Here is a 23,769-nt window from a genome sequence, read left to right on the forward strand (position 1 = left end):
GAGCAGCTGTAGCAGGTCTCTTGCTGACACTTTGAGATAAGTTGCCAGCAGGAGCACTGGGCCGTGAGGCCACACTTTCCTCATTATTTGGTCAAGGGAATTTCTCAGCCCGAAACCTATACAGAGAAAGTCCTCAGTCATCCCTGAAGGAATTTGAGATGACACAACTCCAGGGGAGGGGCCAAAGGAGCGAGGAGATGTCAGCCTATAATATGTTCTGCCAACCTCCCAGAAACCTTTGTGCTGGAACCCATCTAGGCTGAGAGATGCATGTGTGGCCCCTCCACCCAGGAAGGACCCTGAGTCAGGCCAGATATGGGCACAAGCAAGATGATTGGCCAGAGACAACCTGGAAGACTGCCCTCATATAAGTGATCTAAGCCACTCCACTGGGTGCAGCTCACTCTGCGAGTTCGCCTGCGTGCTCTTCCGCACCTGCTTTGCTTCTAATAACAGCCTTTTGGGCTGGTTGATTTCATGCAGCTGCATCCTGAATCTTAGATGCCTGGTCCTGGGAGATACACCCCAGTGTAGGAAAAATAATCATAGGACATAGACTATATAATCAAAATATCCTCCCCAAGGAATCCCTGGCAACTGCAACATTTTTTTCTACGCAAGGAACTAAGTTCAACCAGAGATGTGTGATTCAGGGTCAGTGAGGACCTAGGGGACTCCCTGGACCCCTTCCAGATTAAAGCCTCCTGGTAAATGTTTCCGGGACGCTGGATTCCATTCCTCGGTGAGCGTCTTTGTTCTTGGTTGCAGGCTGTTCAGCATGTGAAGATCCCCTTCTAAGCCAGAAGAAACACCTTTGGGGTGTGTCCTTAAGAACTGGAAGCTTTTAAAGTTAGATGGGTTAAGGAAAAAAAAGCTTAAGTTTTACTGTAACACTGCCTGGCCTTTATATAAGTTGGGAGATGGAGAAACATGGCCCCAAAATGGGTCTCTAAACTATAAAACCATCTTGCGACTGCATCTTTATTGCCGCAGGGTGGGAAAATGGACTGAGGATCCCTATGTCCAGGCCTTCACGTCCCTTTACCAGAATCCTGCTCTGTGCGGCTCCGGTAATCAGAGGCCTGGAGAAACAGAGAATTCTCCTGATATTCTAGATGGTCCTCATTTAACTCCCCCCCAATTCTCAGCGGGGAAACCTAGCCTCTCCTACCCCTACAAGTACATCTACTTCTCCGGATAGCCCTGGCCAATCCCAAACCCCGCCTCCCTATGCCCCCTCTGCACACTGGTACCCCACGATGAAAAAGCTAGTCCCACTGGGGTGGCCTGTAGTGGGACATCCTATCACCCAGGATCAGGGAGAATATGCCCTCTTGGGCAAGTGGCAAATGAAGGCCCAGTCAGAGTACAAGTGCCCTTCTCCCTAAGCGATTTAGCCCGATGCAAACAAAGGCTGGGCCAGTTTTCTGAAGAGCCTACTAGGTTTATTGAAGAATTTCAGGCTCTAACCCTGGCCTTTGATTTAACCTGGAAGGATGTCCAAATAGTACTATCTAACTGCTGCATCCATAAGGAGAAGCAAAGAATTAGGACAGCAGGCCAGGGGCATGCTGACCAGCTCGCCGGGGACCAACCCAACAGTTACGATGTGCATGGGGACGCAGTCCCAAATCAGGATCCCGCTTGGAATTATAATTCCCTGGGGGGAGCGAGGGCCAGGAACCACATGGTTCAATGCCTGTTAGAAGGAATGAGAAAGTGCAGTAGAAAACCAGTCAACTATGAAAAGGTCAGGGAAGTGACCCAAGAGAAAGAAGAAAACCCAGCCCTCTTACAGGGACAGCTTGTGGAGGCTTTTAGAAAATTTACTAACATAGACCCGTCTACTCCTGAGGGTTATTCCCTGCTAGGACAACATTTTGTCAGCCAGTCTGCCCCTGATATTAGGTGAAAACTCCAAAAGTTACAGTTAGGCCCACAAATCCCTGTGCCCAAACTCCTAGAGTTGGCCTTTGGGGTATTTAATAATCGAGGTCAAGCTGAGGAGGAAGAAAGAACTCAGCGTGAGTTGAGGCAGGCCAAGGCTCAAGCTAAACTGATAGCCTCTGCTGTCAGACACGCCTTGCAACTTCAGGGCAACACAGAGGGGCCAAGAAGCTTCAGCCATGAGTCCGGAGGTAAGACCAACAAGGGGGAATGCCTCAAGTGCAAGTCAACCAGCCACTGGGCCTGTGAGTGCCCAGAGGAGCCCCCGAGGCCATGCCCAGTCTGCAAGCAGATGGGTCATTGGAGATGGGACTGCCCTTGGTCCCGACAGGGAAGAGGGGCTCCTGTTCCTGAGATGGCCGTGCTGGGCAACTGAGGTGGCCTGGGATTCTGGCGGCTCCCCCACGTGAGATGTCTATCTCTATTAAGGATCCCCGGGTCGTCCTTGATGTGGTAGGTAAGAAGATCAATTTTTAAATTGATACGGGAGCCATGTACTGTGGCCTGATTTCTCACTGTGGACCCCTTTCCTCTAAAAGCTACACAGAACTTGTGTCGATGGAAAGCCTCACACCCGTTACTTCACTGGGCCTCTTGGTTGCCAGTTTGAACAGTGTTTGGTCTCACATGCCTTTTTGGTTGTCCCTAAGTGCCCTACGCCACTACTGGAGAGAAAGCTTCTGGGCTCCCTTGGGGCCATATTACGGTTAGGAGGCCCTGAGCAGCCCCTTATTTTGACCTTGTCTAAGGCAGATCAACAAGAATAGCAAGGGCCTGTTCCCAGCCATATTCTACAACCAGTGAACCCTGCAGTCTGGGACAAAGGAGTGCCTGGGAGGGCCATAAACATCCAACCTGTAAAAATTAGCTTTAAGCCAGAAGCCACTTACCCTAGCGAGAGACAATACCCCATAAGGTTGGAAGCAAAAAAAGGGTTACAACCCTTCATAGATAAACTCTTAAAACATGGCTCCTTGGTACCCTGTCAGTCTCCACGTAATACCCCTGTTCTGCTAGTCATTAAGACAAATGGGGAGTACAGGATAACGCATGACCTTAGAGCAGTAAATGATGCAGTGTTTCCTATAACCCTCTTATGGCCAATCCTTATAACATATTAGTGCAGGTCCCTGAGGATGCTAAATGGTTTACTGTGCTCAGCCTCAAGGATGCCTTCTTTTGCATCCTAGTTCATCCCTCATCGCAGTATCTGTTTGCCTTCAAGTGGACTAACCACCGCTCAGGTCAGATGTGACAATACGCCTAGACAGTATTGCCTCAGGGGTTTCGGGACAGCCCATACTTGTTTGCCCAGGCCCTGGGAAAGGAACTAAGGGAAATACGCCTAAAAGACGGGGCTATTCTACAGTATGTAGATATTGATATAATACTATGTAGCCCCTCCCTGGAGGCCTCAGATCCGAATGCCACTGAAATTCTTAATTTCCTTGGGACCCGGGGTTACAGGATCTCCCAGAAAAAGGCATAAATATCTGGGATACATTATAAACCCTGGAAGTAGACAACTATCTCCAGATAGAAAACAAGCTATGTTAGGCCTAAGTGCTCCAAAGACAAAAAAACATCTCTCTACCTTTAGGCATGGCAGGATTTTACAGAATCTGGATCCCAGGATTTGGGCTAGTGGCTAAGCCCCTATGTGAAGCCACCAAAGGCCCAGATGCAGAACCATTACTTTGGACTGGGGAATAGAAAAAACTTTTAATAGTATCAAATAGGCGCTCACGAAAGCTCCTGCTCTGACTCTTCCCAGTTGAAAAAAGCCATTCATCTTGTTTGTGGCTGAAAAGCAGGATTCAGCTCTGGAATAATACAGAAGCTGGAGAAGTTGCTCAGCCAATAGGCTATTTTCCCAATAAATAGACTCGGCGGCCCGAGGTTGGCCTGGCTGCCTTCGGGCAGTAGCTGCCACTGCCTTACCAGTGGAAGAAGCTGACAAGCTCACCTTTGCATGGCCACTGGAAGTCCAGACCCCCCATCAAGTACAAGGGATCCTAGAGCTCAGAGGCCACCATTGGCTAACTGGAGGTCCCCTTAGTCAGTACGGGGCTTTGCTCCTCGACTTCCCAGAGGTAACCCTCAAAACTTGTCATACTCTCAACCTGGCTATGCTGATGCCTGCTGAGAGCCCAAAGCCTCAGACACATTGCTGCCTTGAAACCCTTGGCCAGGTTTATGCTTGTAGGTTTAATCTAACAGATCAAGCCATAGAAAACCCTGAGGAAGAATGGTGTACTGACAGCAGCAGCCTGATTAAGGATGGGGCCAGGAGGGCTCGTAACATCACAGAAGGGAAACCTCTGCCGCCCAGTGCTTCAGCCCAGAAGGCCGAGCTGACAGCTTTAACCCGAGCCTTAACCCTAGGGGAGGGAAAAATTATAAATACATAAATGGATTCAAAACATGCCTTCCCTGTCCTACACGCCCACATAGCTATCTGGAAGGAAAGAGAAATTTTGAATGCAAAAAATTCTCCTGTAAAATATGGTGTTGAGATCCTACATCTCATAGAAGCGGACACCAAAAGGGAACTTCTCAAATTACCCAAGAGAACAGCAGGGCAGATCGGGAAGCAAAGAAAGCAGCCCTGATGCCCACAGCAGAAATGGCATTGGTCCCGTCCCTTGCCCCTTCTAACATCATACCCAGATACTCAACTTCTGAAGACACCTGGGCACGAGACCAAGGGAGAACTAAGGGCACAGATGGCTGGTGGCACATAGATCAAAAATTGCTCACACCTCTTTCTGACCAAGGGGAAGTTGTCAATCAAGAGGGCTCCTCGAGCCTGCACCCTCTGCGCCATCCCTAATCCGGGAGGCACCCTCAAGCCTCCCCCGGCCCCTCTCGTTAGCCCAGCCCAGTGACGTGGGACTTACCCAGGAGAGGACTGGCAAATGGATTTCAGTCAGGCGCCCTCTTTCCAGGGCTTCAAATACTTAATAGTCTTTGTAGATACCTTTACTGGATGGGTAGAGGCCTTCCCCACTAGGACAGAGAAGGCAGCTAGAGTGGCTAGAGCACTTCTATCAATAAAAGAAATCATTCCTAGGTTCAGCTTGTCCTGCCACCTCCAGAGTGACAGTGAGCCCTCGTTCATAGCCAGTGTTCCCCAACAGCTCTCCCAGGCCTTAGGAATCAGATACCACCTCCATTCGTCCTGGAGACCTCAATCCTCAGGGAAGGTAAAATGGGCCAAAGATACCCTAAAGAAAACCTTGGGCAGACGCTGTCAGGAACCATCAGAACCGTGGTACCGCCCGTTGCCAGCTATCCTAAGGGTCAGGGCAGCCCCTAAAATAACTATTAAGTTGAATCCCTTTGAAATGACATATAGAAGGCCACTCCTCACCCTGAACATGCTAACTGACCCAGGAACCCAAACCCATTTTAAATACCTTATTAACCTGGGCCAGGTCCAAATGGCCATAAAAGAATATGGAAACAGAGCCCAGCTCTCCCCAGATAACAGCCCCAGTCACTCCATTGTAAGCCCTGGGGACTGGGTGCTCTTAAAGACCTGAAACAATGAGTCCTCTGGTGACCAGCTGCTCCCAAAGTGGAAGGGTCCTTACCAGGTTTTGCTAAGCACCCCTACGGCAGTTAACCTCCATAGAGTCACGAGTTGGGTCCATCTGTCCAGAATTAAACCTGCCTCTACTAATATGTTACAGGAACCCAAAGACATATATCCCAGCTATTCCTGTGATCCTACCCCAAACCCTCAAATACCCCTTCTAGAAGGTGACCCCTGAACCAATGAGAACCACATTGATAAGTTAACTCTCGCTTTGACATTAGTTCCTTTGGGACTCTCCAGGTGACAAAAACAAGATAAGTGATAGTAGGCTGGGACTCCATTTTTGCTACTGGGCTTTTGTTTACTATATGATTTCTTTTGATGTTTCTTTGCTACTTGCTTTCCGGTTGCTTCCGAAATTAAAACCTTGATTGATGCCATTATGAAGTTATCAATCACCCTAACTTTTCTGTCCCTCTTTTGGGATCCACTTCAGGGGAATGGGAATTCAACGCAGTAGTAAATCTCTCAAGAATTATAGCTCAGGGAGAAAACCTACCCCAGTGCTGGATCTGTCATCCCCATCCTCAGACCAATGCCTGTGGGTTAAAAAAAACTAATCTTTACACCTAGCAACGACGACCTTAACCTTAACCTTGGCTGAGGGTCCTTCTGACCCTGCACTTAAAGTTCATATTCCATCCCTAGTGCAGCTTCCATGCTTAGACCTTAACCCCTCAAATTAATATATCTAATGAGTAGCACACATTTATTTTAAGTTGCAATGACTAGCTTGTCTTGATGCCACTGCCTCTATGCAACCAGCATGAAAACTTGCAATAATACTTTGGGGAAGCCTCAGAATCTGATCAATGCTTCTATTACTCCATAATTTAATTGGTCTCACCTTCCCTGACAAAGACATACGCATGGAAATCTTACCCATTGGTGCCCTCACCACAAATACGATCAAAGACTAGAAAACAAGGACAAGGCCCAGACAGGATATGTACTTACTGGGCAATTGGAAAAACACCAATTGTCTGGTGTGTAATATATACCCCCACCCCAAGGCCTATGGAAGAGTCCCCACACCTCATGCACCCCCATATAACGGTGGGCCCAAACTGTAGCGGGACCCCCTCTAGGGCACGCTTTCTAGAGAATTGGTTTAATTCTACAGTAACGTGTCAGGCATATGCCCCTCCCAGATATCTGTTCCTTTGTGGTCTAGACATAAATCCATTGCCTCATCAAAACAACCCCAGTCCATCTTTCCCTTTCCCGGGATTAGCTGTAGCCTTTCCTTGTATAGACAGTGCTCTGTTTAAGGGACAATGTACGTTAGGCCAACTGAGTAATCAAAGGAACCTAGGTATTACCATCCATGATATCACTCACCCCCGGGGCAGAAGGGCAACTGGCCTATTTTGGCAGGGATTGGAGCCGCTATTGGGTTGGCGTCCCCTTGGGAAGGCTTTGCTTAACATGAAGCAATGCTCCACAGTCTTTTGGATAAGCTTGTCTGCTCTGAGTAGGTCCACAGGGAATGCACTTTCTAAACTTTTGTTGTCTGTTAGTTTCTTAGCTAATGTAATGATGGATAATAGATTGGCCTTGGACTTTGTTCTGGCTGGACAGAGATGGGTATTTGCAGTCATTAATAAGACATGTTGCACCTACATCAACACCACTGGGCTAGTAGAAGAGGACATCAAGAAAATATATGACCGTGCCAGATGGCTTCAGTCCTTCCCACCAGGAGACCCAAGCACCAGCTCTGTCTGGACTGTAATCAGAGGAATGTTACCAAGTGTAACCTGGTTCTTACCCCTGTTCCGGGCCTCTAGTTGCAATAATCCTTTTACTGATCTTTGGCCCCTGCCTTTTTAATCTGCTTGTTAAGTTTGTTTCTTCCAGGTTGCAGCACTTCCATGTCAAGATGATGGTGATGCAGAGATTAGCCACTCCCTGAAACAGATCTTGCTGGGATAACAGCAGAAGTCTTCCTGGGGCCCCTTGACAAGGCAGGGTGAGAGTTCCATGGTCCCAGTTAGGTAGGGTCCACGAGCCCAGTGCCAGCCTGAAGAAGCTACAGAGGATGGACCTTCGCCCTTTATCCTCCCAATAAAGATTCCTTGGGGCCCGCATTCCTTGGAGATTTGAGGTGGGTGATAGATGGGCCCCAGGCTGAGCAGCTGCAACGGGTCTCCTGCTGACACTTTGAGATAAGATACCAGCAGGAGCATTGGGCCTTGAGACCACAATTTTCTCATTCTTGTGCTCAAGGGGATTTCTCAGCCCAAGGCTTGTGCAGCAAAGGTGCTCAGTCCTCCCGGAAGGAATTCTGGATAGCACAACTCTAGGGGTGGGCCAAAGGAGGAAGGAGACACCAGCCCATAATATGTCCTGCCACCCTCCCAGAAACCTTCGAGCTGACCAGGAAGGACCCTGAATCAGGCCAGATACGGGCACAAGCAAGGTGACTGGCCAGAGACAACCCGGAAGACTGCCCCCATACAAGCAATCTAAGCCACCCCGGTTAGGTGCAACTATCTCTGCAAGTTCACCCGTGTGCTCTTCTACATGCACTTTGCTTTTCATAAAAGCTGTATCTGCTTCAGAATCTTGGTCTCTTTGCTGAATTCTTTCTTCAAAGAAGACAAAAAACTGAGGTCCTTCTGCCAGCCATTTTGCTGCTGTAATCAATAGGGATTTTTACTGCTTTGATTTTTCTGCTCTATAAGTTCATATTTTTGTATTTTCTACTTTTTTTTAATGTAAAAAGTGATCCATATTGTTTGTATCAATTTGAAGAATACAGTTGCATGTAAATTGAAGAGTACTTAGGTTTTTCCAATCCCATTCCTCAGTTATTGTCACTGTTGATATTTTTGCATTTAGCTTTATAGGCTTCTGTTCTTTGTACTGTGCAGATATGAGCTTCCAGTTGTTGTTGTTAGGTTGCTATAGTGTTTCCATTTTTTTCTGCAGTTTTCTCCTGTCATATAAAGTATCTCTGCTATCTTTCTATATATTATATTTTCTTAAATTAGGCCTTAATATTTAGGATGTTACAGTATTCACATTTTGGTGCACAATTTATCCTTCATTGAAAAATGTTTTTTAAATGAGATTCTTGTATATTGAAAAGGTAATTTGCATTTTTTTTTCACTCCATGGAGTTATCTACTATGAATTTTTGACATGGAGGCCCATTTGGTCACTCTCAAAAATTGCTTTGAATAGATTATTCAGTAAGACTTTTTAGAGTAAAATTACTAATTTTTCCCCTGTAAGTTTTCAGTGACTTTTACCATATTCCTTCTTAAAGGTTTTATATACATTTAATTTTTAAATATTTGCTTTGCATTTCCTAATATGAATGCTCATGGTCATGAACATTTAGATTATTTTTCAGTATTATAGTTTTGTCATGAATATTTGTGTATATATATCTTTTGGCAGATGTATAAGTGTGTTCATAAAATAGATTCCTAAAATTGAAGTTGTATCACAGGTTATGCACATTAAAAATTAAAAAAAACTTTTCCTAAATCTAAATAGTACGGTTTTTTTTTGTATTGGTTAGGTCAGCATAAATGAATGTATTTATGTAAATGAATATGTTGAGAAATTAAATGTTCTATGGAAATCATTATTTACACTTTTCATAAGTAAGCACGGGCTTCTAAAACAGGCTTTCTAACAGATGTTATTTTCTATAACAGTCATAGTCTCAAAATTACTAGTAAATACTTCTCTGAACTATAAAAATGATCTTTTACTATTACATGAAAGTTCCTGCTTTTTTAGTAAACAGATATAGAAACTCAATTTTACGATCATAAGAGGGAATAAGAATAATGTAATATAAATGTTATTCCTTTTCCTATTTACATTTCTTATGTAAATGAAGACTAATTGTTAATCTAGTGCTTTGCAATTCCAAAAGGACGGTAATTGGATTTCCATTAGTTTATAGGTTTTTAGCAAGGTTTCTGCTTCAATAAATAAACTTGTCTCTGGTTTTAATTTTTTTTCCCCCTTTTGCATTCTCCTGATAGCTAATCCGCTCTGGTTTCAATTTGAACAAAAAAATGGAGTCTAAGGTGTTTGCGTTTAACATAATTTATTTCCACATTTGAGTGTCCAGAATGTTTTAGATTTTTGTTAAATATATCAGTTTTTGTATGCTTTCTCCTTTTAGTTTTTTACTAAAAGGAAAATTAAATTAAAATTTAAAAATTAAATTGAAATTAAATTTAAAATTTGAAAAGAAAGGGAAAATTAAATGAGGTAAAACTCAAACTGGTCTGGAGCCTATATAAATATATGTTTGTCCTTTTGCTCTTCTTTTTCTTTAGTTCTGTTTGGGAATTTGAAGGTCCAGCTATCATCTATTGTCCTTCCAGAAAAATGACAGAACGAGTTACAGCTGAACTTAAGAAACTGAAGTTAGCCTGTGGAACATACCATGCAGGACTGAGTGTTAACTTAAGGAAACAAGTTCATCATAGTTTCATGAGAGATGAAATTCAGGTGTGAAGATCGATCATCATTACCATCTGTTCCCCTTAGTGGAAGCAGATATTTCTGTGATATTTCTGTACAAAATTTTTATTGAATACCCTTTTTTTTCCTTTTCCAGTAGGGATAATCAACTTTTTTTTAATTTTTAATTTTTAAATTTTATTTTTTTAATTAAAAAAAATTTAATTTAAATTTTATATTACAGTATAGTTGATTTAAGTGTTGTGTTAATTTCATACTATATATAAAATAAATAACTAATGAGGACCTACTGTATAGCACAGGGAACTCTGTTCAGTACTCTGTAATGATCTATATGGGAATAGAATCTAAAAAAGAGTGGATATATGTATAACTGACTCACTTTGCTGTACAGCAGAAACTAACACAACATTGTAAATCAACTATACTCCAATAAAAAAGTTAATTAAAAATTTAAAGTTGGAATTGAATTTCGTAATTTAAGTCTAATCATGAAGAATACTCAATTTTTGTTCAAAAAATTGAAAAACAAAAATGTATATAAAAAATTTCAGGTATACAGCCAAGTGATTCATTCATACTGGAATTGGTGTGTAGTTCCTGTAGTTTTTCCAGACTACTTTAGTCTTAGAATTCTTTATTTTATCTAATAGGTAAAACAGATTAAAGTACAGTAGAATCATTCTTGTTGAAGTTGATGTGATGGAGAAAAGGGTTCAAGAGCTTCCCTATCTCCAGTTCAGTCCCTGGGGGTCCTTAGAATCCTCAGAGTTCTGCAGAACAGAATTTGAAAATGACTGTGACAGACTACTCTGTATTTTTGAGCCAGATAATAGTATTATAGAAACATTAGACTGGGAGCACCAAGTAGGATTGATCTGAAGGAGAAAAACTGAAGAAAGTTAGGGTATTGAAGTTACTGTGAAGTGCTGCAGCTGAGATTCCTGTAATAATTGGAATCTTGTTTCAGTCTGTATATACAGATTATTTGGGAGGATTTAAATTCAAGCCATGTGAGTAGGTTTAAATCAGCACTATCAACATCATATCCACACCCTGTTGCTCTAAGCCTGAACTAGTCCTCATCTCAAATTGAGATGAACTTAACTCTGCTCTGCATTTTCTGTCCAATAGGTCATCCATTTTCTCTGTGTCTAGATCTCTGTGCAGTTCACTGTGCATTGCCATGCTGCAGTGCATACCTGCCTGAAGGCATCTGTTCTCTTCTTCCTCTTCTTTCCGAAGACAGGAACAGCTATTAGAAATACCTGGAATAGAGATTTTATCCAAATTTTTAAATGCTTATATTTTTATTCTGTTATCTTTGGAGCTTGAAAATTATCAGGTAAATTTTATTAGCTGCTGCTTACTGAATCTTAACAGTGTATCTTCGAGCCAATAATTGACCAGTTGTTTCTTCTATCTTGGTATATTACTAATTATTCATTTCGATAGAAACATCTCCCAAAGACATGAGGGAGACAAGATTTTTTTTCTTTCCTGTTATTCATAACCAAATCTAATAACCACGTTTGGATGCAGATTTGCATTTTGGGTCTGTGACCATTCATTGTTACTTTTAATTCTGGCTTTTAGTTTTATGACCTTTTGTATTTTATTTCCCTTTTCAGGATGGCTTAAATACCTTTCCTTTCTGGAATGAGGTTATGAATAAATTATCTGATAAAATATCTTCATTTACACCTGAGAGTCTATAATGATATTTTGAAAATCATGTCTGTAGAATAGGTTGATCTCATCTAAAAACAGTATCATCATATGATGAAAATTAGATCTTAAAAGTTCTCATCACACACAGGCACACATACATACACATACAATAATCACGTGAGGTGATGGAGGTTAACTAACCTTACTGAGGTAATCAATCATGTTGCAATATATACATATATCAAATCATCATGTTATATATTTTAAACTTATATAAACTTATATTTCAAATATATCTCAATAAAGCTGGAAAATTGAATAAGAAATAACGTTTAAAAAAGAATTATTGGAATTATATTGCTTATTTACTCTTACATATAGCAAAATGCCTAGTTTTAGTCATCCAGAGCTTTTTCTTAATATTATTTCCATCCCTATGTTTATTGTTCTTTCATCTTTCTCATACTTCCCTTTGTTCGTCCTCCCTCCCTCTCTCCCTTCATTTTTTCCGTCTTCTATTTACTTTTGGTGCATCTTAACACATTTTTCTAAATGACTCTTTAATATTTGTCAGTTATACACACACAGTTTAACAAACCAAATAGTTCTCCAGTGCTTACAGTGAAAAGCATCAGCTCCTCACTTTCCCCTGTTCTTTTTCCTACTCCCAGCTCTTTTAGCTTAGTCTTCTGGTGTTTGCCACTGTGTCTTGCAATAATTTGCTTATACTGCTACTACTTATTTATTTATGTGCTTGTTAGGTTTAGACATTATCTCGATTCCCCACTCTGAAAGATGAAAGTGTAGCTCTTTTACATCCCTTCCTGCCCTTCTCACCCCATCTAGAAGTTTCTACTCCCTTCACTTCTAATATATTAATATCATAATTTTGGTTAGATCAATATATATATTCAAGTATTGTATATTTATGTGTTCTCTATAAATGCTTCTTTTCTGTAAGGCATATGGTATATTTACAGTTACTTGTACATATTTTGTATTATTAATACCTTTAAAAAATTTTGTTTAGTTTTTTTGGTGCTTACTACTAATTCTTCCCTAAGATCTCCCCTAGTCATGTAAATCTCATCTTGGTATACTCATTCAAATAGATATTCTACCAATTTTATGCTTTTAAGTATGCAGAGATAAATTAATGTTTCATTCTACCATCTTTAACGAGAGGCTACCTTCTACCTTAGAATAATGCTAGAAAATATTAAGATACTATTCAGTCTTGAAACTTCACAATAACCCAAAGTCTCATTAAATATCATAAATATTTTAAGAGCTTCTTTTGTGTCTTGTACTCATGCATTCAGAGAAACCACTTTGTCTTCTTTTTTATAGAGAGGGAATAAACGTATTTTATGGTCACCATTCCTTAATCTGTAAATTGGACAAATAATCTTTTAATCTGTAAGTGATTGGTTGAAATTTATTAAATTCAGTTTCATGCCAGGGACTTTAGTTAATGAACTAATTATATTCTTACCAAAAGGTAAACATGTAAGGTTTTAGTTCTGTTAAATGTTTGTCAAACTATGTTGTTATTTATTCTCAGTGTGTCATAGCTACCATAGCTTTTGGAATGGGCATTAATAAAGCTGACATTCGCCAAGTCATTCATTATGGGGCTCCTAAAGAAATGGAATCCTATTACCAGGAGATTGGTAGAGCTGGCCGTGATGGACTTCAGAGTTCTTGTCATGTGCTTTGGGCTCCAGCAGACATTACCATGAATAGGTAAAAACATTTATTGCTTTCACCCTTGCAGATTTCTTTCTTTCCATATACGCTTCAAAAGTATTTGAGACAACATTCAAAATTTAAAGTAATATGTATAAGTGCATTTAAAACCAAAAGGAAACAGAAGACATCTAAGAAGAACATTTGTGGTATGTGGCCACCCAGAGTAGATGACCTAATTTCATCTATACCTCATTCAGTGTGAAGAGTTAACTAAATCAGCACTGTACTGGGGATGTAAATAGACCTTATGGGATACTTTTTCAGTATTGTTCATCCATGAGCTGTTTTTCTCCTCAGTTCTCTCAAGTTTTGTTATGTTTTCAGCCATAGTTACTTTAGACACCATTTGTTTTGTTTTTGTTTTTTTCTTCTCATGCTACCGTGATGCCTATTCCAGATGACTTCTACCAATCCCAGTTTAGATTTAATTACCGTTTTTGTGTCTTTTGTTCGTTCAGTGTGAGCATGCCAGCCCTCCTTGGCCACGTGTGAATGATCTTGTTGTCTTGTACTGACTGACTGCTGTGGAAAAAATATTGAGCTTAGTGTTGAGTTAACAGGAAAAGCATTTTACTTAAATACTAAATAGGTATCTTGGCACTTATGTTCTGTGAGCTTGATGTTGGAAGGAAAACTTCATCTTACAAAATTTTAGGGGCAGGGTTTATCAACTTATCCTTCATCCATGGGGGGAAAAATTCAAAAAAGAAAATATATGTTATAACTGATGGGCCTGCTGGAATGAGGTATTTTCAAAATGCACCTCCATGTAGTACATAAATTGAGGTCTTGGTTGGACCTATTAGCCCATCTTATTAAAATGATGAGATTGCCTGTCTAATACAGTTTTTGTTTTTATTTATTACTCAACAGTTTTTTGTTTCTGTTTTTGCATACTTACTATGTTCCAAGCATTATGCTCTGTGCTGAGGACCCAGTGGTAAATAAAAGCAGATTTAGTACCTGTTTTTATAGAGTTTATTATATAATGGGAATGGCAGATCTTAAATCACAGAATCATACAACCATGGAAACATAGGGTTCATTTTACTGCTCTCTTCTTGTGTTTGAAAATTTCAGTAACCAAAATTTTTATTTGAAGAGGATCATGGAAAATTAAAATTATAACTGTGTTAAGTGCTATAAAGGAAATTTGCATCGAGTAGTGAGTATGTTATGAGATGTGTGTTCACCCGGTTATAAAAGTCAGGTAAGGCTTCCTTGAGGAAGTAATGGGTTAACTTGAGTATGAAAGAAGAATAGGGGTTAGTTAGGTAAGAATGTTTGCTGTAAATTTTAAGCTTCTCCTTTTAAGAGTAGTCAGTAAGTTTTGTTTCTTAACATAGAGTCAATAAATCATCCTCTTAAACAGAACAGTTGTTTTCCTTTTGACATTAGTGTCTATGTAAAGCTTTTTATAAACTAATTTAAAATAATTGGGATAGGACACATGCTACTATTAAATTTGTATCAAATATAAGTTGATTCATACCAGTTCTGATTTATTTGTGTATTATGTTAAAGATGCTGAGGACTTAACAACCCAAGTTTTATATGGCTTGGCAGGTTCATCAGTAGATACAGTTCCTGTGTATCTGAGTCTCAAAAGATATTTTAAACGGTTATTTCATTAGATTTAACAGGAAGTAACAGTGATTAGTAATCAAATGGTGCCAAAAAATCCATTTTTGAATCTTTAGTACAGACAGGTTGTTCTTTGCACCCATACTGAAGGAAATAAAACTATAGGGTTAATCAGCATTAAAAAAAATTTCAGCAAGGACTGAAGCCCGAATCTGTGCCATCCTTGTGACAAACCTCTTGGATTAGAAAAAACAATTTTAGAATAAATGGAACAGCTGGTTTTCAAGTGAAAAGATCACTGTAATTCATGAAAATTTTAAGTCTGTCTTACGCTAGAATCCTGTGACTGAGAGAAGAAACTTGTCCAGTCATCAGTGTACATATGTAATTTTATATTTTTTTGTTGCAGAAGCCATACCATTGGCAAAGCCTCAGTGTCTGCATTTGCCATTATTTAAAACAAACCCAACAGTTACTGTAATCTTTGTTTAAAGGGAATAATTTGCAAGTTAACTTCAGTTTAACACATCTTCCACTGGCTCCAGCTGATTTCTATTTATGGTATTGTTTTTAGAATGTCTTTTTTTTCAACTTGTTTTTTTTCTGTGGAATATTATACTTTATTTTGATAGTTAAAAGAAAAATAAATATTCATTTGATTTGTTTTTAGAGACGTTATTTTCTTCAGTTTGTTACTGAAACTGATGAGATTAGTTAAATGTGGATCATGGGAACCAAACATAAAGGAAGATCTAGTTCTCAGAGTGTGGGCATTGTTTCCTTTGTTCTTTCTATATGAGGAGAAGGAGGTGAGCTAATGAACAATACAAAGCAAAAAAGAGAACTGATTTTTAGCCCATGAGCTAGGAATAATGAGATTAGATGGTTAACCGGGGAACTAGAGTCAATCGTTGGTAGAGACTCTTTAGGGAAATTACATGGAAGGGCATGGTGACTGGTGGTGTCAAACGATAAGAATATTTTTGAATAAGAGAGCATTTGTGTATGCAGACTTTTCAGAACTCACTTAGCTGGATTCCTTGTTGGTGTCATCGTTGAGAATTGTACAGAGGTATTTTTATCAGTCAGAAGGTTGCCCGGTCAAAATATGAGTGAGTGAGGCCCCTTTTGATGAAGATCAGTATTAGCACTTAGATCTCGTAGGTAAATTGTTGTTTCCTTTTGAAATATTTGAAACTCAGACTTCTATTTATTCTTGGAAAGATGTGCAAAGACTATTTGGGAGGTTGTCATCATCTGATATATGATAGTCATGGAATTTTCTTACGGAAGAGTAGAATTAACAGGATGAGGTATAGCAACATTAACTTTAAAAAAAAACGTGTCTTCAGTGTTATTTAAAAAGTTTATATAAATTCAGTATTATGGGGGAAATGGTTATAATTGTTTGAGGAAGGAACTTAATTCTGATACTTTACTGGTGTCCTATAATACCTCATAATACAAAGAGGTAGTTTTTAGAGGGCTGAGAAGTTCTCTGAAGAACCAAAGTGATGAAGGCTCATATTTGGATTATGAGTCTTCTTCAGTATTCCTTATATAGATTAGATACCTTTAGTTTTTCATATAAAATAACTTAAAGAATAACCTGTTACTGGGAAAAGGTAAAAATTCATGTATAGCAGAAAGATTGCCAGCAAAGCAAGTATCATATAAGGTAAATGAAAAACTCATAGGCAGCTAAAAAATTGATGCTTGGACATAGGTAGAATTATTTCAAAGGTAATTTTCACAAAAATCAGAAAAATGCCTCCTGTGGGGGCATTGGTTGGGAAGGGACACAATTACTCTCTGAGATGATAGAAATGTTCTTTATCTCGTTAGCACTGTGGATATTATAGGCTATGAAAAATAAGCAGTAATAAATAAATGAAATAACAAAACTGCTAATACAATTTTAATATTACTGTGATTTTTTAATTGACAGGCACTTCCTTAGTGAGATAGGCAGTGAAAAGTTTCGATTATACAAATTAAAGATGATGGCAAAAATGGAAAAATATCTTCATTCCAGCAAGTGTAGGCGACGGTAAGCATTATTTTATATCAATTAGTAACAAGGATTTATAGATGATATGCTTAAGAAAAAACTTTTGCAAAATAATTAGAAGTATTTAGAAAATATTTGTTGGTGTTACACATGTGCTGAATTTTTAAGGCATCTTTCTTTGTGCCTCAGTAAACTGAAACCAAATAATGAAGTCCCAGCTGAATCAATTAATGTTGATTTCACCTCATTATTTTCAACAATGAATTTAACATATATGTTTTTGTTCTTTTATTTAATTTTAAATTTTCTCTTGGGTAGAATCATCTTGTCTCATTTTGAAGACAAACAACTACGAAAGGCCTCCTTGGGAATTATGGGAACTGAAAAATGCTGTGATAATTGCAGGTCAAGGTAACGTTGTCTTCTTCTAAATGGACATTCTAAAAGTTTTTGTTTCTTTTCCTTTGCAAATAATTTTTAATTGAATTTTTGTTGAATGATATGTATTACAACTTTTTAAAAACAAATAATGAATTTATTCATTAAAAAAGAGGACAGAGCAAGCAGTATCACAATCTTTTATAAATAGATAAACCAATAAAATGGTAGACCTAAATCTAGACATATCAATAGTTACATCAAATGTAAATGGTCTAAAAATACCATTTAAAGGCAGAAATTGTTAGAATTGATTTAAAAGTATGACTCAACTGTATGCTGTCCACAAGAAATCCACTATAGGTATAATTATATAGGTTGATTGAAAATAAAAGGATAAAAAGTGTATACAATGAAAACAATCAAAAGAAACCTGGAGTTGTTATTTTTAATGTCAGATAATGGAGACTTTGGAGAAAGACTATTACCAGGGATAAAGAAGGACATTACATGACGATAAAAGAGTCAGTTTACTAATGTATCAGTCAGGGTTCTCCAGAGAAATACATGCACATTTGTGTACACACACACACACACACACACACACACACAGAGGTTGATTTTAAGGAATTGGCTTATGCAGTTGTAGGGGTTGGCAAGTCTGACATCTGTAGGCACGCTAGCAGGCTGGAAAGTTGGGCAGGCTTTCTACGTTACAGTCTTGAGTCACACACAATTCCTTGTTCTTCAGCAAACCTCAGTCTTTGTTCTTTAAGGCCTTCATCTGATTGGATGAGACCTACTCACATTATCAAGGGTAATCTCGTTTACCTGAAGTCAACTGATTATAAATGTTAATCCCATCTACAAAATACCTTTATAGCAACATCTAGATGAGTGTTCAACCAAACGACTGGGCACCATAGCCTAGCCAAGGTGACACATAAAGATAACCATTCTAAGAACACTAATCCTAGATGGGTATATACTTAACAAAAGAATTGACGGAACTGAAAACAGAAATAGAGAAATCCATAATTAGAGTTGGTGACTTCAACATCTCTCAGTCGTTAATAGAGCTAGTAGACACAAAATCAGTAAGAAAATAGAAGAAATGAATAGGACTGTCAGCAAACTGTATCTAATTGACTTTTATAGAGCATTCCACCTAACAACAGCAGATACATATTCTTTTCAGGTGCAGATGGAATGCTCATGAAAATAGACTGTATTCTGGGTCATAAAACAAACCTTAACACGTTGAAAAGATTTGTATTTTTATAGAATATATTTTCTAACTAAAATGGAATGAAACTAGAAATCAGTAGCAGAAAGATAACAGGGAGGTCTCCAAACACTTAGAAATGAAGTAACACACTACCAAATAATTCGTTAGTCAAAGAGGAAGTGTCAAGGTAAATCAGAAAAAAATTTTGAACTGAATGAAATGAAAATACAAAAATGTATGGGGTACAGCTGAAGTGATACTAAAAGGGAAAATTAGAGCATTAAATTCTTACAATAGAAGAAGGGTTTCAGATTAGTAATTAAGCTTCCACCTTAAGAAACTAGCAAATAGGTGTAAAGAAAGCTAAAAGGAAGCAGGAGGAAGAAAAGAGTAAAGATAAGAGTATAAATCAGTGAAATAGAAAACAAAAACAATAGAGAAAACCAATGAACTCAAAAGCTCATTCTTTGAAAAGGTCAATAGAATCGATAGAAGCTTCTAAAAAGAAAAAAAAAGGAGAGGAGACACAGATTACTGATATCCGGACTGAGGGGGTATTTCACTATAGGCCCAACAGACATTTAAAGGATAATGAGGAAGCACTATGGATAACTCAGTGCAATACGTTCAGTAATTTAGGTGAAGAATGGACCAATTCCTTGAAAACCTCAAACTAATAAAGCTCACTCACAGTGAAGCACATAACCTGAAAATGCCTACAGCTGTTAAAGAAATTAGATCCTTGTTTAAAACTTCTGAAAATAAAATTCCCTAGCCCAAATGGTTTCAGTGGCAAATTCTACCCCCCAAAAAGAAGAAATAATTCCAGTTCTACCATTGATATCATATTCTCTCAAACAGAAAACTACACTGTAGAGTTGAAGAAAAGATTAGTGATTGCCAGAGATTAGAGGGATGGGGTTGAGGTTATGATTACAAGTGAAAAGCACAAGGAAGTATATTGCAGGAATGATTTGTTGCGTGGTGGTGGTTGGAAGAATCTATGAATGTGTTTAAATTTGTAGACCTTAACACACACACACACACACACACACAGACATACAATCAATTTAGCTGAATATTAATTGAAAAAATGAAATACAAATGGTGTATCTAGTTGAGCTGACCATAGACTAGATGTGCTAGCTGTATTACTATTAGACAAAAGAAGTTTTATTAGGGATGGAGATGTTCTCTATGCAGTGGTAAATGGTTCCTCCACCAAGAGGACAGAATTGTTCTATGTACCTTAAAAAATACCCTACAACTATGTAAAGCACAAACTGACACAACAGCTGGAAGAAATCAACAAATCTACCATCAAAGCAGGAGAGGTTGATATAATTTTTGGTTATTGGTAGATTACGCAATCAAAAAATTAGGAAGCAATAGAAAATCTGGTCAGTATAGTAATGAGTTCAGTTTATTGGACATACAATATATAGAGGCCTGTACCAAGCAGTTAATGTGTCTCAGCCATTTTTACTTCGTGACCCACGTAGTTAGTGGGTAATTGAGTCTGGGTTCTGTTTGGAACCCTAATGCCTGGAAGGGGTTGACCTTCGGCACTGCTGTAGTCCATTTGCAGCACACTGGCTGGGAAGTGCTGAGTTAGAGACTATACGTCTCAAACCCAGATGGCATATTTATAAAAAAGAACTATACATGAAAGCAGTGGTTGGCAAACTTATGGCCTGTGGACCAAACCCACTTGCTGCCTGTTTTTGTAAATAAACTTTTCTTGGAACACTGCCATGCACTTTTTATTTATTTATTTGTTTGTTTGTTTGTTTATTTATTGGCTGTGTTGAGTCTTTGTTGTTGAGCACAGACTTTCTCTACTTGCGGTGAGCAGGGGCTACTCTTCATTGTGGTGTATGGGCTCCTCATTGCAGTGGCTTCTCTTGTGGAGCACAGGCTCTAGGTGCGTGGGCTTCAGTAGTTGCAGCACATGGGCTCAGTAGTTGTGGTGCATGGGCTTAGTTGTTCCACGGCATGTGGGATCCTCCTGGAGCAGGGATCAGACCGGTGTGCCCTGCATTGGCATGCGGATTTTCAACCACTGCACCACCTAGGAAGTCCCATACTTTTGTTTATATATTATCTGTGGCTGTTTTTGCAGAGTTGAGCTAAGTAGTTGTGACACAGAGATTGTATGGCCCACAAAGCCTAAGCTATTTACTATCTGGCCCTTTATAGAAAAAGTTTTCTGACCTCTGTACTAGATTGTAGCCTGTCTCAAGTTTTCAATGTATTGGTATAAAACACACCACATTTTCTGGCCAGAATGCAACTGAATTAGAAGTAAACAAGAGGATAAACAGAAAAATTCTCCTTTGGAAATTTAAAGTAATGCTTTAAAATAACTTGTCAATCAAGGAAAAAACTCAAACTGGAAATGAAAACATTTTTAGAACTTAGTGATAATTACAGTAATATACATTAAAACTTTGTGGGATGTTGATAGCTTTAAATAATCATATTAGAAAAGAAAATTAATGAGCTAAGTATATCCTACTAAAGAAGTTTAAATAGAGAATAAACCTAAACATAGCCTTTTTTCCCCCCAGATATATTACATCTAGAATATTGACTATATTCTTATTGCTATTTCAAAGATATTTATTATAAAGAAAGCAACTGAATTAGGTAGTTGAACTGTATGAGATGATTTTCTCTGAGTCCTTTTGCTCTCAGCATGCTATAAAGAATTCTCATTTGTATTAATGATAATTTCAGGTCTACCTGAAGGGTGGCTTAGGACTTTAACTTCTAAATGAACTTAAATGAGAAGTTTATAATCTTTGGTCATATTTTATAGTCATTACACTTTAACAATGTATTGCATAGGAGATTTGTTTTTTCAGTTCAGAAGTTTTGTGGGTGGGGAGGGGGCAATAAGACTTTTCTTCCACCAAAAACTAACACAAAAGTCCAGTATTTATACAGTCAATCAGGTGGAGCTGTTCGAGCTGTAATCCTGCATTCTGCTTGCTTGAACTTTTTCCTCTTCTATCTGTGGTCCAAGGTACCTCCTGTGAAACTTGAGTTCTAGGGCACTAGGGCTGAGAACCATAAGTATAACATACCCGTGGTGCTATATTATAGTTTATATTTCATGTTTTACATACTTTACATGCCCTTGGCTGTATTGAACTTTATTTGTAGCTTCTGAAGAATTTGGCACATTTGAGATTTTTTTACTAGGCTAATTGTTGCACTAAATCTTTTAATTTCTAAAGGTACATGCCTTGTCTAAGCTTTCTTTTGCATTTTGTTTTTATTTAGATTAAATCAGTGCTTTTCCATTGAAGACTCAGAGGATATGTTACAAGACTATGGTCCACAAGCATTCCAGCTTTTATCTGCTGTGACCATCTTAGGAGAAAAATTTGGAATTGGGCTTCCAATTTTATTTCTCCGAGGATCTGTAAGTATGTCTGTGAGTTTCCTTCAGAGTTCTTCTTTTACTTCTATTACACTTTTCTTCAGAGGTTCGCTGTTTTGCGATTATAGCTTTGGCTCTAGTTATCAGAACTCAGAGTCATATTAAGTTCCAGTTAAGCACTGCATTCATTACTTTTGACAAAACCAGTGTGTATCATTAAGACAATGCTTCCAGGCTGTTTCAGTTTATCACATTGCAGTTGGATGAATCCCTAGATTGGTCTTTTTTAGGATAATTAATAAAAGTTAACTTTCATTGTGTCAAGGGACAGGCAGAACAAATTTGTATCTTTTGGTGCCCTGAAAAGTAGTAAATTTTTTGAGCAAAATTTAAATTTCAGTGATTATTTTAAGGTGTCTAAGTTCAGTTACAATATTTGGTAGTATATTTTTCCTTTCCTTCTATTTTGTTTCTTATCAGAAGTATTTAAAATTCCAAGAAAGTTTTCTTTTTCTTCACCAATGAATAAATACTTAATTCAGCTACCTTTTTTTTTTTTTTTGGCGTGATTAGTGTGCCAGCATGATGCTAACAATTGCAGGTACCAATATGAGTACATCATGACCCTTACAGCCAGAGAGATTTTCCTGTAGTCCTTTTGTTTAGATGATTTTATTCCTGATTTAGAAGTCTGTAAAAGTTAAGTATTATATATTGAAATCAGTTGAATAAACTAATTCAAGTCCAAAAATGGGAGGTAGAATCTTTTGCAACTATGTATATTTATTAAAAATATACTAAAAGTAGAGATTAAAGTTCTCACTTTGTATGTAGAATTTTAAAAATAGTTTAGGTCAACCTTTATTTGTTAAATTCTCAAATACTTCATGTAAATATTTACTTTCTGAGTTGTTTTATTTCTAAAGGGACTTATTAAGCTAGTCAGTTGTGAAATATTTTAAATTAAACATTGAAAGCATGTTAACTTCAAGTACTGATGTTTTTAGATTCTGAATGGAGTTTAAAATTTTGTTCTTAAATCTGAAGTTTGATTAGAAATTTAATGGTAAAGTGTTGCCTAAGGAACTTGGTTTAGCTCTGCTATCAGTGCTGCTATATTTTTTTGTATAAAAAGAATTTGAATTGCAGGGATAGATTAAATGTAATTGAGATCCATGAAAATTTCTTGTTTCTGTCATCTTCAAAACCTGTGTATCCCAGCTGAACGTATAATTTATAAAAATTATCCTTGTTATAATTTGGTCTAATCTAGCAGTATCCAGTATCAACCAAGAAGTGGAAGTGGGCTCCTAGACAGACTTGAACTGGTCACAAGAGGGATCGGATTTCACCTGTTATTTGAAAACCAAGTCAGACCACTTATACCGACAGTCTCTTCTGGGAGTCTGCAAATTAAGAAGTTTATTCTTTGTGAAATTTTATATTACCCTTGCTAGATAAAGGTGTAAAACTTTTTAAAAAGTGCCACTTAACGAAAATTTGTAGACACTAACTACAGTGAAAATAAGGCAAGTTTTCTTCCCCCTATTTCAGTGATCTTGGTATCTACTGGGATATCATTTTTAAAATTATAATTGTATTTCCTTTGAGAATTTAGTGAATCGTCCACCTCAACTAATTTAGGAAAAATTAATATCTTTATAGTGAGATGATTAAGTATCTTAAACTTGAAACTCTTGGAGTTTATTTAAAGAGATAATATTTGTACATATAAAACAAATATTTCAGCAGTG

The 23,769-nt window shown here is 38.2% G+C and overlaps 1 protein-coding gene across 11 annotated transcripts in view; it reads left to right on the forward strand.

Moving 5' to 3' along the window:
• WRN (WRN RecQ like helicase) overlaps nucleotides 1-23,769 on the forward strand; it is a 118,500-nt gene that overhangs the window by 63,003 nt on the left and 31,728 nt on the right. For all 11 annotated transcript variants that reach the window (XM_057696588.1, XM_057696589.1, XM_057696586.1 and 8 more), the window contains 5 exons: nucleotides 9,856-10,030; nucleotides 13,239-13,420; nucleotides 16,959-17,060; nucleotides 17,340-17,432; nucleotides 21,916-22,057. In XM_057696588.1, the coding sequence (XP_057552571.1) occupies nucleotides 9,856-10,030; nucleotides 13,239-13,420; nucleotides 16,959-17,060; nucleotides 17,340-17,432; nucleotides 21,916-22,057 (694 nt within the window). The remainder of the gene's footprint in view (nucleotides 1-9,855; nucleotides 10,031-13,238; nucleotides 13,421-16,958; nucleotides 17,061-17,339; nucleotides 17,433-21,915; nucleotides 22,058-23,769) is intronic.

Source organism: Hippopotamus amphibius, chromosome 10 (assembly GCF_030028045.1).
Source record: "Hippopotamus amphibius kiboko isolate mHipAmp2 chromosome 10, mHipAmp2.hap2, whole genome shotgun sequence".
NCBI lineage: Eukaryota > Metazoa > Chordata > Mammalia > Artiodactyla > Hippopotamidae > Hippopotamus > Hippopotamus amphibius.